Source organism: Oncorhynchus clarkii, chromosome 23 (assembly GCF_045791955.1).
Source record: "Oncorhynchus clarkii lewisi isolate Uvic-CL-2024 chromosome 23, UVic_Ocla_1.0, whole genome shotgun sequence".
NCBI lineage: Eukaryota > Metazoa > Chordata > Actinopteri > Salmoniformes > Salmonidae > Oncorhynchus > Oncorhynchus clarkii.
This window is the reverse complement of record NC_092169.1, coordinates 36,033,461-36,047,198: the sequence shown is the minus strand read 5'-3', so window position 1 is coordinate 36,047,198 and position 13,738 is coordinate 36,033,461. Positions and strand designations below refer to the sequence as shown.

General features: G+C 41.2%; 1 protein-coding gene across 5 annotated transcripts; it reads right to left on the bottom strand.

Moving 5' to 3' along the window:
• Window positions 1–7,185: 7,185 nt before the first annotated feature.
• On the bottom strand, window positions 7,186–13,389 carry LOC139381844 (zinc finger protein 502-like). Of its 5 annotated transcripts, none has more exons than XM_071125654.1 (7): window positions 13,242–13,389; window positions 12,468–12,664; window positions 12,248–12,349; window positions 10,881–10,976; window positions 10,643–10,753; window positions 9,503–9,626; window positions 7,186–9,374 (listed from the first exon to the last, which is right to left on the bottom strand). In XM_071125654.1, the coding sequence occupies exons 1-7, from the start codon at window positions 13,267–13,269 to the stop codon at window positions 7,780–7,782; spliced, it is 2,253 nt and encodes a 750-aa protein (XP_070981755.1). In that variant the 5' UTR covers window positions 13,270–13,389; the 3' UTR covers window positions 7,186–7,779. The 5 variants fall into 5 exon arrangements, with proteins under 5 accessions (XP_070981755.1, XP_070981756.1, XP_070981757.1 ...); XM_071125655.1 differs by having other exon boundaries at window positions 9,503–9,557; XM_071125656.1 differs by having other exon boundaries at window positions 9,503–9,554.
• Between the last annotated feature and the right edge of the window lie 349 nt (window positions 13,390–13,738).

Here is a 13,738-nt window from a genome sequence, read left to right as displayed (position 1 = left end):
GTCTGAGGTTCAGAAGCTCTGGAACCATCTCTGTGACCATGGTAACAAACTCATCCAGCATCCCATAATCCATCACGTGTCTCTGCTGGACCGTCTGCCAGATGGCAGCTGAGACCAGCCGCAGTGGTGGGACTATAAGGCGCAGAGAGTGGAGAGGAATACCTGAAAAAGAGAAGTTGACTTAATTTTTCACAAATCAATGTATATGCACCTATTATTGCACATCACAAAACACTCTAGCTTGTGTAACTATTTTTACAATTCTATGTAATTCGTTGTCAAGAATGTTGTGAGTGTGAGAAACATCATTCATCCAGAAACAACCCCTAGGTGTTTCCCTTATTAGAATAATTGAGTCTTCTTTTTGATTAACTTCAGGGAGTTGATCAAAGCGTGGATCAAACTCTTCCAGCATCCCATAATCCATCACGTGTCTCTGCTGGACCGTTTGCCAGATGGCTGCTGAGACCAGCCGCAATGGTGGAACCATGAGGCGCAGAGAGGGGAGAGGAAGAGAGGGACCTGAAACAGAGATATTGACTTAGTTGTTCACAAATCAATTTATAAGCACCTCTTAATGCACATCAAACTCTAGCGTGTTGAACAACTTTTTTTTAACCAGTTTACTATTAATACTGTGTTACTATTTGTTTCATTTTCAAGAATGGGGTGTGAGTGTGAGAGAGAGAAATGCCTCATCCATCCAGAAACAACACCTAGCCCTTTCCCTGCTTGGAATCATTGAGCCTTCCTTTTGATTAACTTAGAGTTGATCAAATCATGGATCTACAATAAAGAGGACAGGTAGTTCCTTGGTGTACACATCACTGACAAACTGAAATGGACAACCCACACAGACAGTGTGGTGAAGAAAGCGCAATAGAGCTTCTTCAACCTTAGGAGGCTAAAGAAATTTGGCTTGTCACCTAAAACCCTCAAACTTTTACAGATGCACAATTGAAAGCATCCTGTCGGGCTGCATCACCGCCTGGTACGCCAACTGCACCACCCACAACCGCAAGGCTCTACAAAGGGTGGTGCAGTCTGCCCACTTTAAGGAATGGAACACTAGCCACTTTAATAATGTTTACATATCTGGCATTGCTCATCTCATATGTACAGTTGAAGTCAGAAGTTTACATACACCTTAGCCAAAAATATTACAACTCAGTTTTTCACAATTCGTGACATTTAATCCTAGTAAAAATTCCCTTTAGGTCAGTTAGGATCACCAAATACTTTAAGAATGTGAAATGTCAGAATAATAGTAGAGAGAATGATTTATTTCAGCTTTTATTTATTTCATCACATTCCCAGTGGGTCAGAAGTTTACATACACTCAATTAGTATTTGGTAGCATTGCCTTTAAATTGTTTAACTTGGGTCCAACGTTTTGGGTAGCCTTCCACAAGCTTCCCACAATAAGTTGGGTGAATTTTGGCCCATTCCTCTGACAGAGCTGGTGTAACTGAGTCAGGTATGTAGGCCTCCTTGCTCGCTCACGCTTTTTCAGTTCTGCCAACACATTTTGTATGGGATTGAGGTCAGGGCTTTGTGATGGCCACTCCAATACCTTGACGTTGTTGTCCTTAAGCCATTTTTCCACAACTTTGGAAGTATGCTTGGGGTCATTGTCCATTTGGAAAACCCATTTGCAACCAAGCTTTAACTTCCTAATTGATGTCTTGAGATGTTGCTTCAATATATCCACATACTTTTCCTGCCTCATGATGCCATCTATTTTGTGAAGTGCACCAGTCCCTCCTGCAGCAAAGCACCCCCACAACATGATGCTGCCACCCCCATGCTTCACGGTTGGGATGGTGTTCTTCGGCTTGCAAGCCTCCCCCGTTTACCTCCAAACATAACAATGGTCAATATGGCCAAATAGTTCTACTTCTGTTTCATCAGACCAGAGGACATTTCCCCAAAAGGTACGATCTTTGTCCCCATGTGCAGTTGTAAACTGTAGTCTGGCTTTTTTATGGCGGTTTTTGAACAGTGGCTTCTTCCTTGCTGAGCGGCCTTTCAGGTTATGTTGTTACAGAACTCGTTTTACTGTGGATATAGATACTTTTGTACCTGTTTCTTCCAGCATCTTCACAAGGTCCTTTGCTGTTGTTCTGGAATTGATTTGTACTTTTCACACTAAAGTATGTTAATCTCTAGGAGACAGAACACGTCTCCTTCCTGAGCGGTATGATGGCTGCGTGGTCCCATGGTGTTTATACTTGCGTACTATTGTTTGTACAGATGAACGTGGTACCTTCAGGTGTTTGGAAATTGCTCCCAAGGATGAACCAGACTTGTGGAGGTCTACAATTTATTTCTGAGGTCTTGGCTGATTTCTTTTGATTTTCCCATGATGTCAAGCAAAGAGGCACTGAGTTTGAAGGTAGGCTTTGAAATATATCCACAGGTACACCTCCAATTGACTCAAATGGTGTCAATTAGCCTAACAGAAGCTTGTAAAGCCATGACATAATTGTCTGGAATTTTGCAAGCTGTTTAAAGGCACAGTCAACTTAGTGTATGTAGGCCTCCCGGGTGGCGCAGTGGTTAAGGGCGCTGTACTGCAGCGCCAGCTGTGCCATCAGAGTCCCTATATTCGCGCCCAGGCTCTGTCTTAACCGGCCGCGACCGGGAGGTACGTGGGGCGACGCACAATTAGCCTAGCGTCGCAGTGAAGAAGAAGCAGTGCGGCTTGGTTGGGTTGTGTATCGGAGGACGCATAACATTCGTCTCTCCCGAGCCCGTACGGGAGTTGTAGCGATGAGACAAGATAGTAGCTACTACAACAATTGGGGAGAAAAAGGGGTAAAAATTCACAAAAAAAACAAACAAAAAAACTTAGTGTATGTAAACTTCTGTGATTATAAATTAAATAATCTGTCTGTAACAATTGTTGGAAGAATTACTTGTGTCATGCACAAAGTAGATGTCCTAACCAACTTGTCAAAACTATAATTTGTTAACAAGAAATTTGTGGAGTGGTTGAAAAACAAGTTTTAATGACTCCAACCTGAGTGTATGTAAACTTCCGACTTCAACTGTATTCTATTCTATGGTATTTTAGTCACTTAATGTTTACATATCTGGCATTACTCATACTGTTTTCTATACTGTGCTTCTTGTTTCTTGGCCCAAGCAAGTATCTCATTCACATGAAATAACACATATGGAATTATGTAGTAACCAAAAAAGTGTTAACCTCTTACGGCCACTGAGACGCTAGCGTCTCTCCAAGCCAATAGCCTGGGGAAATGCGTAGCGCCAAATTCAAATAGTACTCGATAAAACTCAAACTTTCATTAAATTACACATGCAGGGTACTCAATTAAAGTTACACTCGTTGTGAATCCAGCCAACATGTCAGATTTTAAAAATGCTTTTCCCCGAAAGCATGAGAAGCTATTATCTGATAGCATGCACCCCCCCGAAACACATGACCGAGACGTAAACAAAAGAATTAGCGTAGCCGGCGCTACACAAAACGCTGAAATGAAATATAAAACATGCATTACCTTTGACGAGCTTCTTTGTTGGCACTCCAATATGTCTCATAAACATCACAATTGTTTATTTTTTCCGATTAAATCCGTCCATGTATACCCAAAATGTCCATTTATAAAGCCCGTCTGATCCAGAAAAAAACAGCTTTCCAAAACGCAACGTCATTACAAAAATTTTTAAAAGTTGCCTATAAACTTTGCCAAAATACTTCAAACTACTTTTGTAATCCAACTTTAGGTATTTGTAAACGTTAATAATCGATCAAATTGATGACGGGGCGATCTGTATTCAATAGCAGCAAGTCAACAAAACATGGACGATTTTTCTCTCTTTCATAACTATCCAGAGTGTACCCTCTGACAGGAAGTGCTTATTCTTCATTTCACCAAGGATTAACTTCAACCCAATTCCCAAGACTGTAGAAACTGTAAACTGGGCGCTATCTATTTTCCCTTGACATAGACAATACAGGGAACCGGCAGAGAGATTTTTTATTTATTTTTCTGAACAGTTTTTCCTTGGGGTTTTGCCTGCTACACAAGTTCTGTTATAGTCACAGACAGAGAATGCCAAAAGTGTGCAAAGCTGTCATCAAGGCAAAGGGTGGCTATTTGAAGAATCTGAAATGTAAAATATATTTTGATTTGTTGAAAAAAATGTTTTTTTTTACACTGATTCCATATGTGTTATTTTATAGTTTGTCTTCACTATTATTCTACAATGTAGAAAATAGTAAAAATAAAGAAAAACCCTTGAATGAGTATGCGTTCTAAAACTTTTGACCGGTAGTGCATGTATATACTGTATTCTATTGTATCTTAGTCTGTTCTGCTCAGACATCGCTCGTCCATATGTATATCGTCTTAATTCATTCCTACTTAGATTTGTGTGTATATGTTGAGTAATTTGTTAGATATTACTGCACTGTTGGAGCTAGAAGCACAAGCATTTCGCTACACCCGCAATAACATCTGCTAATCACGTGTATGTGACCAATAAAATTTGATTTGAAGTTGTTTCTGGACGGGTTTAGAGAAGCAGTGAAACGACTGCAAAGGCAATGTAATTCGCTTGTTAGATAGCAACGGAACAGTTCTAGGAAGTGTGTTTCTTCAACTGCCATATTCAATAAAATAGCGGGAATGAAATCAGAGGGGAACAGCAACAAATGCTGCTGCACATCTGTAATAACTAACAAAAACAGACCGGCAAAACATATGTTAGACGTTCTGGAACGAGTCCTGTTGCCGCACAAAACAATACGTTAGGACATAGCTAGGTATGGCTATCTAGCTCTAGTATCGTATGCATAGCTATAAATATGTTACCTTTCCCCCCAGACATGTGTTTTTGCATGTCTCTCCACTGCAGTCACCAGTAACTTTGATCGGGTGATCGAAAATGGCAACTATTTTTGCCGATGTGTGCCACTGTGTGTGTAAGTGGTCAAACATGACTGTGGGGGGCCCATTTAGAAGTAACACCACAAATCGAAGTTTGTCGCGTACACATGTGAGCAGATGTTAAAGCAGATGGAGTGAAATGCTTATTTCTAGCTCCAGCAGTGGAGTAGGTATACAATACTATTACACAAATAATCCCCCCCCCCCCAAAAAAAAAGAAACAAGACATTTAATATGAGAGCGAGAGCTAAGAACTTTAACTAAAGATAAAGCACAGCCTGTCGTTTCAAATGGGAACACATTTGCCATAGTGGGCAGAACAAGTAAGGAGGTGGGCAGAGTCAAGCACGAGCTAGCAAAATCCTATTGGCGCTTTATAGCATATATTTGCATATTTCCGTAGAGGAACCCCTGTACTGTGAAGAGCGCGTGTACAATAACTCAATTCGCCTTTGTACTCCTTCTAAACAAAGCTTAAGGTCTAGAAAACGTAGTCCACTCTGTTCGTGACGTATAGTGGTGGGAACAGAGAACTGTATGGAGGTCAAATGTTTCATCGATTAGTAAATTAGCAGAATCTGGGCCAAAAGCCATTTCGTCCATCTTCTAGCACTGCTGGCCACTGGGCTTCAATTCAATTTGTTTACATTGCCTAAGCAAGTGAAAGACAATTTTTTGTTGAACTGTAAACATTGCTCACAAAAGTTCCAAAAGAATAAAGACATTTCAAATGTCATTATGTCTATAATATGTGTCAAGAAAAAGTATGTGAAGCTTTTGTAATTACCTGGATTTATGCATAAATTGGTCATACAATTTGATCTTCACCAAAGTCACAACAATTGACAAACAGTCTGTTTAAACTAATAACGCACAAACAAGTATGTGTTTGTCTTTATTGAACATAATGTGTAAACATTCACAGTGCAGGGTGGGAACAAGTATGCGAACCCTTGGATTTAATAACTGGTTGACCCTCCTTCGGCAGCAAAAACCTCAACCAAACGTTTTCTGTAGTTGCGGATCAGACCTCCTTCAATGATAGCAAGCTGTCCAGGCCCTGAGGCAGCAAAGCAGCTCAAACCATGATGCTCCCTTCACCAGACTTTACAGTTGGGATGATGTTGGTGTGCTGGGCCTTTTTTTCTCCAGTGTTGTGTGTTCCTTCCAAACAACTCAACTGTAGTTTCATCTGTCCACAGAATATTTTGCCAGTAGCGCATCCAGGTACTCTTTTGCGAACTTCAGATGTGCAGCAATGTTTTTTTTGGACAGCAGTGGCTTCTTCCGTGGTGTCCTCCCATGAACACTCCTAGGGAGAGTAGCAACAGTGTTGAACTTTCCCCCTTTAGTTGAGAAATAAAAATGTATAGACAATTTGTCTTACCGTGGACTGATGAACATCAAGGCTTTTAGAGATACTTTTGTAACCCTTAATCTTAAGTCTTCTGAGATCTCTTTTGTTTGAGGCATGTGAATAGGAAACTAAAATTTTGTGAGTGTTTTTATAGGACAGGGAGCTCTAACCAACATATTCAATCTGGTCTCATTGATTGGACTCCAGGTTAGCGGACTCCTGACTCCAATTAGCGTTTGAAGAAGTCATTAGCGTATGGGTTCACATACGTTTTCAACCTACATTGTGAATGTTTCAATTATGTATTCAATATAGACAAGAAAAATGCAATAATTTGTGTGTTATTAGTTTAAGCACACTGTGTTTGTCTATTGTTGTGACTTAGATGAAGATCAGATAAAATTATATGGCCAATTTATGCAGAAATCCAGGTAATTCCAATCGGTTTACATACTTTTTCTTGCCACTGTACAGTATCGTAACGATGTGCAGTATCGTAACGATAGTTCAAGTTAAAAAGGGAAAATAAATAAACATCAATATGGGTTGTATTTACAATGGTGTTTGTTCTTCACTGGTTGCCCTTTTCTTGTTCACAACAGGTCACAAATCTTGCTGCTGTGATTGCACACTGTAGTATTTCACCCAATAGATATGGGAGTTTATCAAAATTGGATTTGTTTTCTGTGGGTCTGTGTAATCTGAGGGAAATATGTGTCTCATATTTGGTAGTGAGTGGACAAGCCAACCGGATGCTTCACATTTATACTTCTGGTGAAATTTGTCTCATTGTTCGGTCTGTGACGAAAGGTACCTACCTACCTGTAAGAGTGAAGATCCCATTGCACTATAAACTAACATTTGTAGCCAGTTCCTCAGCGTAGCCACTAAGCAAGAGCCAGTACAGAGAAGTTTGGTCAGGAGCTGCACATTGTGTTACTTTATTGTAGGGAAACCAGAGCACACAATTATTTTATTGAGTCTATTCCAGCCAACATCTGAATAAGCCTATCAGAGACACTAGTCACATTATACATACAATACATATACAAATGAGCTAGCTACTATAAGCATGATAATTAAAACATATTTAAATCATACTAATTCAAGGATTTTTATTTACACTTGAAACATCAAACTCATGCATGAGAACATGGCCCAGGGGTCTCGTATGGACCAACTTCAAAATAAACATTATTGGGTGTGATTTTAAAAGTTATATATATTCATTCGACAAACACAATGACTAAACTACCATTCGATGTGTTACATCAGTGTTTATAGCTTGCATTATTTCCAACTCTCGCCCCTAAAAGCATTGCAGGGATACTGTGTTATCAGTTCAGAACACAGGGACAACATTTTTCATTACTAACATCTATATAGTCTCGAAAATCCGAGACCTTGGGAGCACATGACAATGGAACATTCTGGGAGGTAACCCATCTGTCTTCAGAGACTAGAACATCTATACACAAAAAAAATAATCCCTTGATTTGAATTTGCTCAGTGTTCTTTCTTCTCATGTGCTTTCAAAAGTTCTGTCCGACTGAAAGCTTTCTCACATTTTAAACATTTGTAGGGCTTCTCTCCGGTGTGAGTCATCATGTGTCTTTTCCGTACCCTTAAGTCAGAAAAGTTTCTCCCACAGACAGAACACGGATACGGCTTCTCCCCCGTATGAGTTCGCATGTGTCGAGTGATATAACAATTTTGCGTAAAACCCTTCCCACATATTTTGCACTTATATGGCCGCTCTCCAGTATGATATCTCATGTGTACCCTCAGTTCCTTTGGAGATCTGAAACCTTTCCCGCACTCAGACTCTGTGCATTTAAAAGGCCTCTCCTGAGTGTGAATCAGGTCATGCCTTGTCAATGAGGACATACTAAGAAACAGCTTACCGCAGTATGTGCATGGATAACGCACCCCAGCATGACAGATTTTCACATGACTTACCAATGCCCTCTTCTCCCCGTAAGATTTGTCACACTGGGAGCAGGAGTGTTTATCTTCAGGTTTGCTGTGAACATTTAGCATGTGGTTTCTCAGCGTTGTTATGTTGATAAAGCCTTTTCCACACTCCCAGCAAAGGCATTTCTCCCCTGTGTGTATTCTTTCATGTTCGGCAAGGGTCGTTGACGATTTAAATTTCTTTGGACAGTGGGAACACTGGTAAGGGAGAGTGTGAGTCCTCTCGTGTCTGACAAGATCTGATAACTCAGTGTAGCTTTTCTCACAGTAGGTGCAGAGGAATGGCCCGCTGAATTTATGGACATCCAGATAGTGTTTCTTGAGTGGCTTGACACCATTGAAGCTGTTTTCACACATGATGCATTTCAAAGGGTTGTGCACCAGCTTATGCCTGTCTAGCTTTTCTATGTCTGCGAACATCCTTCCGCAAATGCAGCACACTTTTGACTCTTTCTGTTTTGGGTTCTGGATAGGCTCCCCTGTGTGGATTTGCTGGTGCCGCTTCATGTCTGCACTTCGACTGAAAGTCTTCTCACAAATCTGGCACTGCTTGAATGTATATTTTTCAGAAAATTCTGTGTCGGTTTGTTTCTGTTCTTGTGTAAGAAATGTCTTCATCTTCAGCGCTCTGTTTCTTCTTACTGGTATAAAAGGTAATAATATTAGGTTGGTAGTGTCAACCCTTTGTAGATCCACTGAGGGTTGGTAAAGCACAGAGGATATGATCACATTAGACTTGCTGTTGATTATGCTAAGCATTTTTTCTCCATGACTTCCACTGTCTTTGTGTGTCTTTATTTTAGGCTTTTTGAAAGATCTCTTTTTCCCGACACTTAAATCTTCAAAAGGCTGCACCATCCCGTCTTCCCCGATAACCATCACCGTTTCGTACTTTGGTTCCACCTTGCCTGTCTCGGGGTCCACAAACTCTGCATCATCCTCATCACTAACAGAGGATCTTTTGTTTTTCTCACATTCCCCTGACCTGCTATCCATCCCCTCTTCTCTTTCTTTCACATCCATACTTTTTCCTTCTTTCTCCACCTCTGTTGCAATCACCACCCGTTCCACGGGAGGAAGACAGAGAGCTGAGAGAATGCAGTCCCCATCGGTGGAAGATGGAGGGTCTGTGAAAGAAGGAAAGGGAACCAAAACTCAACCCAGTAATGCTCAATAGACGTAATTTGCCATTGGGTGTGTCAAAACGAATCTACCATATAAAGCATGAAAATTATGGGTTCTGTGAGATGCCTACCATGGTTGTCCAGCGGGCCAAGGTCTCTGTGGTACTGAAGCAGGATATTCATCTGCTGAGGGTGAGACACAGACTGAACACATTCCTCCAGAACAGAGGGAACATCGCTGAGCAACAAGGCAGCCTGACACAACGAGGAATACAGAGTTAGAAGGAATATAGGTATAATTCACACAATGCCTAAGTGTCAGTCCATGGTTCCTCTATATCAGTGGTCTCTAACCTTTTCTAGCACGAGAGCTACCTTTAAAAAATGAAACATGTCAAAAGCTACTTGTTTTGTTCTAGCTTTCGAATAGAAACATTGTTCTCTTCTCCCGCGCAACTCTTCACCAAGTCCTTAGTGTACAAGAGAAAGTAGTACACTATGTTTTCTGTCAATATACCTGGTAAATAATGGTTAATAAACAACGTCCACCTGCAATTTTTATCCCCAAATTATGTTTTCAGTTCAAATAAAAAACCTGGCTTTAGATTTTCTAGTTTTTCACTCTCAAAATTACAATTGTTCATAGAAAAACAACTAAATGTGATATTCTGAGTCCATATCAATGGCTCAATCACATCAGAAGACCATTTATTTTTAGGTCTGGAAGAAAACAAACAAATTTGGTTCTTCAAGTGTAATTCCCCTTTATTGCGCATCTGGCAAGTGAAGAATGTGCGAAGGTTCTGTACTGCTGCTGCTCATTTCATGGCAAAGTGTGCAAATAACAAATAATAGATACAAATGATATACTTCTGCCAGGTAAGCCTACATTGCAGTTAAACCTTCTCAATAAAATGTTTGGGGAAAGTATTTCTATCAACCCACAAGACAGTTATCACGTCAACTGGCTACACACAGAGTGATAGACAAACGCGTGCACCACACACAAGCAATATTGCTGGAAATTAAGAGATTGTGTTAGGTTTGGCTTTTTGAGCCAATAGTGGCTAACAAGGGGTGGGATAATGTTAATGTTGCGTTGATTAGATAGTTGCTAGGAGCTTGTGGTGTCTGTTACTCGTGAGTTTTGTTTGTCAGTTTGCCGTGGAACACGTGAAAAATGCATGTACTTTCAGAATTGTTAGGCAAGCTACTCATAGGTGGGTTGAAGACCCCTCCTCTATACGAGTTTAGTTTATTTCTACTAGTACCTGTTGGAAGTTTGATACAGGAAGTAGCTTCTCAAGTCTCGAAAGAAATTGCCACATGAGTTTCTGAATGGCTGCATCATAACTGGGACCAAATTCTACAGGAAAAACATCCTAAAACAGAGTAAAGAAATATGAGCTATGAAAACCTCTCAAAAGAGATTAATATTTAAATTGTTGAAATACACAGCAGTGATGTGGAAATGACCCATGGCTATTCCATACCCACATACTGACTGACCTGGAAGAAATGTTCTCTCTCATCAGGGTCTTTTAGAAGGGTTTGAACCAGCCCCAGGAAGTTGGATTCAGATAATCCTACCTCTGCATCAGTCGCCTGAAACACAGAATATAAACATGTTGCCTTCATCAGGACAAGATGATAGCTTGTCATTTAGGCTGCATATTTTTTTCTCCATAATGTATAATCAGAAATACACTACATGACCAAAAGTATGTGGACACCTGCTTGTTGAACATCTCATTCCAAAATCTTGGGCATTAATATGGAGTTGGCCCCCCCTTTGCTGCTATAACAGCCACCACTCTTCCGGGATGGCTTTCCACTAGAGGTTGGAACATTGCTGCAGGGACTTGCTTCCTTTCAGCCACAAGAGCATTAGTGATGTCTGGCTATTAAGCCTGGCTAACAGTCAGCATTTCATTTCATCCCAATGGTGTTCAATGGAGTTGAGGTCAGGGCTCTGTGCAGGCCAGTTAAGTTCTTTCACACCAATCTCGACAAACCATTTCTGTGTGGACCTTGCTTTGTGCACGGGGCATTGTCATGAGTTAACAGGAAAGGGCCTTCCCAAAACTGTTGCCACAAAGTTGGAAACGCCGAATTGTCTAGAATGTCATTGTTTGCTGTAGCGTTAAAATTTCCCTTCATTGGAACTAAGGGGCCAATGAAAAACAGCCCCATTCCTCCTCCACCAACTTTACAGTTGGCACTATGCATTCGGCAGGTAGCTTTCTTCTGGTATCCGCCAAACCCAGATGAGTCTGTCAGACTGCCAGATTGTGAAGTGTGATTCATCACTCCAAAGAACGCATTTCCACTGCTCCAGAGTCCAATGGCGGCGAGCTTTACACTACTCCAGCCGACACTTGGCATTGCGCATGGTGATCTTAGGCTTGGGTGTGGCTGCTCGGCCATGGAAACCTATTTCATGAAGCTCCCGACGAACAATTATTGTGCTGACGTTGCTTCCAGAGGCAGTTTGAGCACTCGATGGTCCCGTTCTGTGAGCTTGTGTGGCCTACCACTTCGCAGCTGAGCTGTTATTGCTCCTAGATGTTTCCACTTCACAATAACAGCGCTTACAGTGGACCGGGGCAGCTCTAGCAGGGCAGAAATTTGACTTGTTGGAAAGGTGGCATCCTATGACGGTGCCACATTGAAAGTCACTTAGCTCTTCAGTAAGGCCATTCTACTGCCAATGTTTGTCTTTGGAGATTGCATGCTTGTGTGCTTAATTTTATACAACTGTCAGCAACGGGTGTGGCTGAAATAGCCGAATCCACTCATTTGAAGGGGTGTCCACATACCTTTGTATATATTGTGTATTACAGACTGATTTAGAGTCTCTGCCCTAAGGAGCTCACCTGTGTCCCCCAGAGAGGTGTGAGGGTCTGTATCCTGTCCAGGTGTGGCTGAATGGTCTGGAGGTCTGTGATCGGCTTGGAGCGACACAACTCTAGGACCAGCTGAAACCAGGGCAAACCAGTTAGGATACGTATTTGAGACAATAAACATGACTAAATATGATCATATGCCATTGTTCCCCACATAATGATGAGCACTAGTTCCGTCTCTCCATCTCACCCGTGCTCGAAGACCCAGAATAAGTTGGGCCCTCTGTCTGAGGTTCAGAAGCTCTGGAACCATCTCTGTGACCATGGTAACAAACTCATCCAGCATCCCATAATCCATCACGTGTCTCTGCTGGACCGTCTGCCAGATGGCAGCTGAGACCAGCCGCAGTGGTGGGACTATAAGGCGCAGAGAGTGGAGAGGAATACCTGAAAAAGAGAAGTTGACTTAATTTTTCACAAATCAATGTATATGCACCTATTATTGCACATCACAAAACACTCTAGCTTGTGTAACTATTTTTACAATTCTATGTAATTCGTTGTCAAGAATGTTGTGAGTGTGAGAAACATCATTCATCCAGAAACAACCCCTAGGTGTTTCCCTTATTAGAATAATTGAGTCTTCCTTTTGATTAACTTCAGGGAGTTGATCAAAGCGTTGATCTACAATAAAGAGGACAGGTAGTAAGGGTTGTTTCTGGACGGGCCTAGAGATGCGGTGAAACGACTGTGCAAAGTAGCAAAGGAATGTTTGCTAGCTAGCAAGCCAACACTTCCAAGGACGTTTATTTCTTAAACTGCTTACTGTATTTAATAAAAGAAGGACATGAAATGTTGCACATCTGCAATAACAACAAAAAAACGGACACGCAAAACATATTTTAGACGTTCTGAAACGAGTCCAGTTCCCGTACGAAATAGTAAGAAGTTAGCCATACATATTTATCTAACGTTAGCAAGTATGTCCGATATAGCTCTAGTATCGTAACTATAAACATGTTACCATTCCCCCCAGACATTTGTTTTTGCATATCTCTCCACTGCAGTCACACCAGACACCTGGAAATGCAATAAGGTGATCGAAAATAACAACTACTTGTGCCACTGTGCGTGCGTTCTCGAACAAGACTGTGGGGGACCTATTAAGATGTAACACATGAGGTCCCGATAAATGTGTAGTTCCTTTCTTCTTCGATGAGGTTTAAACGGCGGTTGGCATCAAATAAATGTTGCAACACCGCCAAATCAAATTGAATTCTATCAGTCACATGCGCCGAATACAACAGGTGTAGGTAGACCTTACAGTGAAATGCTTACTTTAGAGCCCCTAACCAACAATGCTGTTAAAAAAATACGGATAAGAATAAGAAATAAAAGTAACAAATAATTAAAGAGCAGCAGTAAAACAACAATAGCGAGACTATATACAGGGGGGTACCGGGATAATATGTACGTGTAGGTAGAGTTATTAAAGTGACTCCACAAATTTCTTGTTAACAA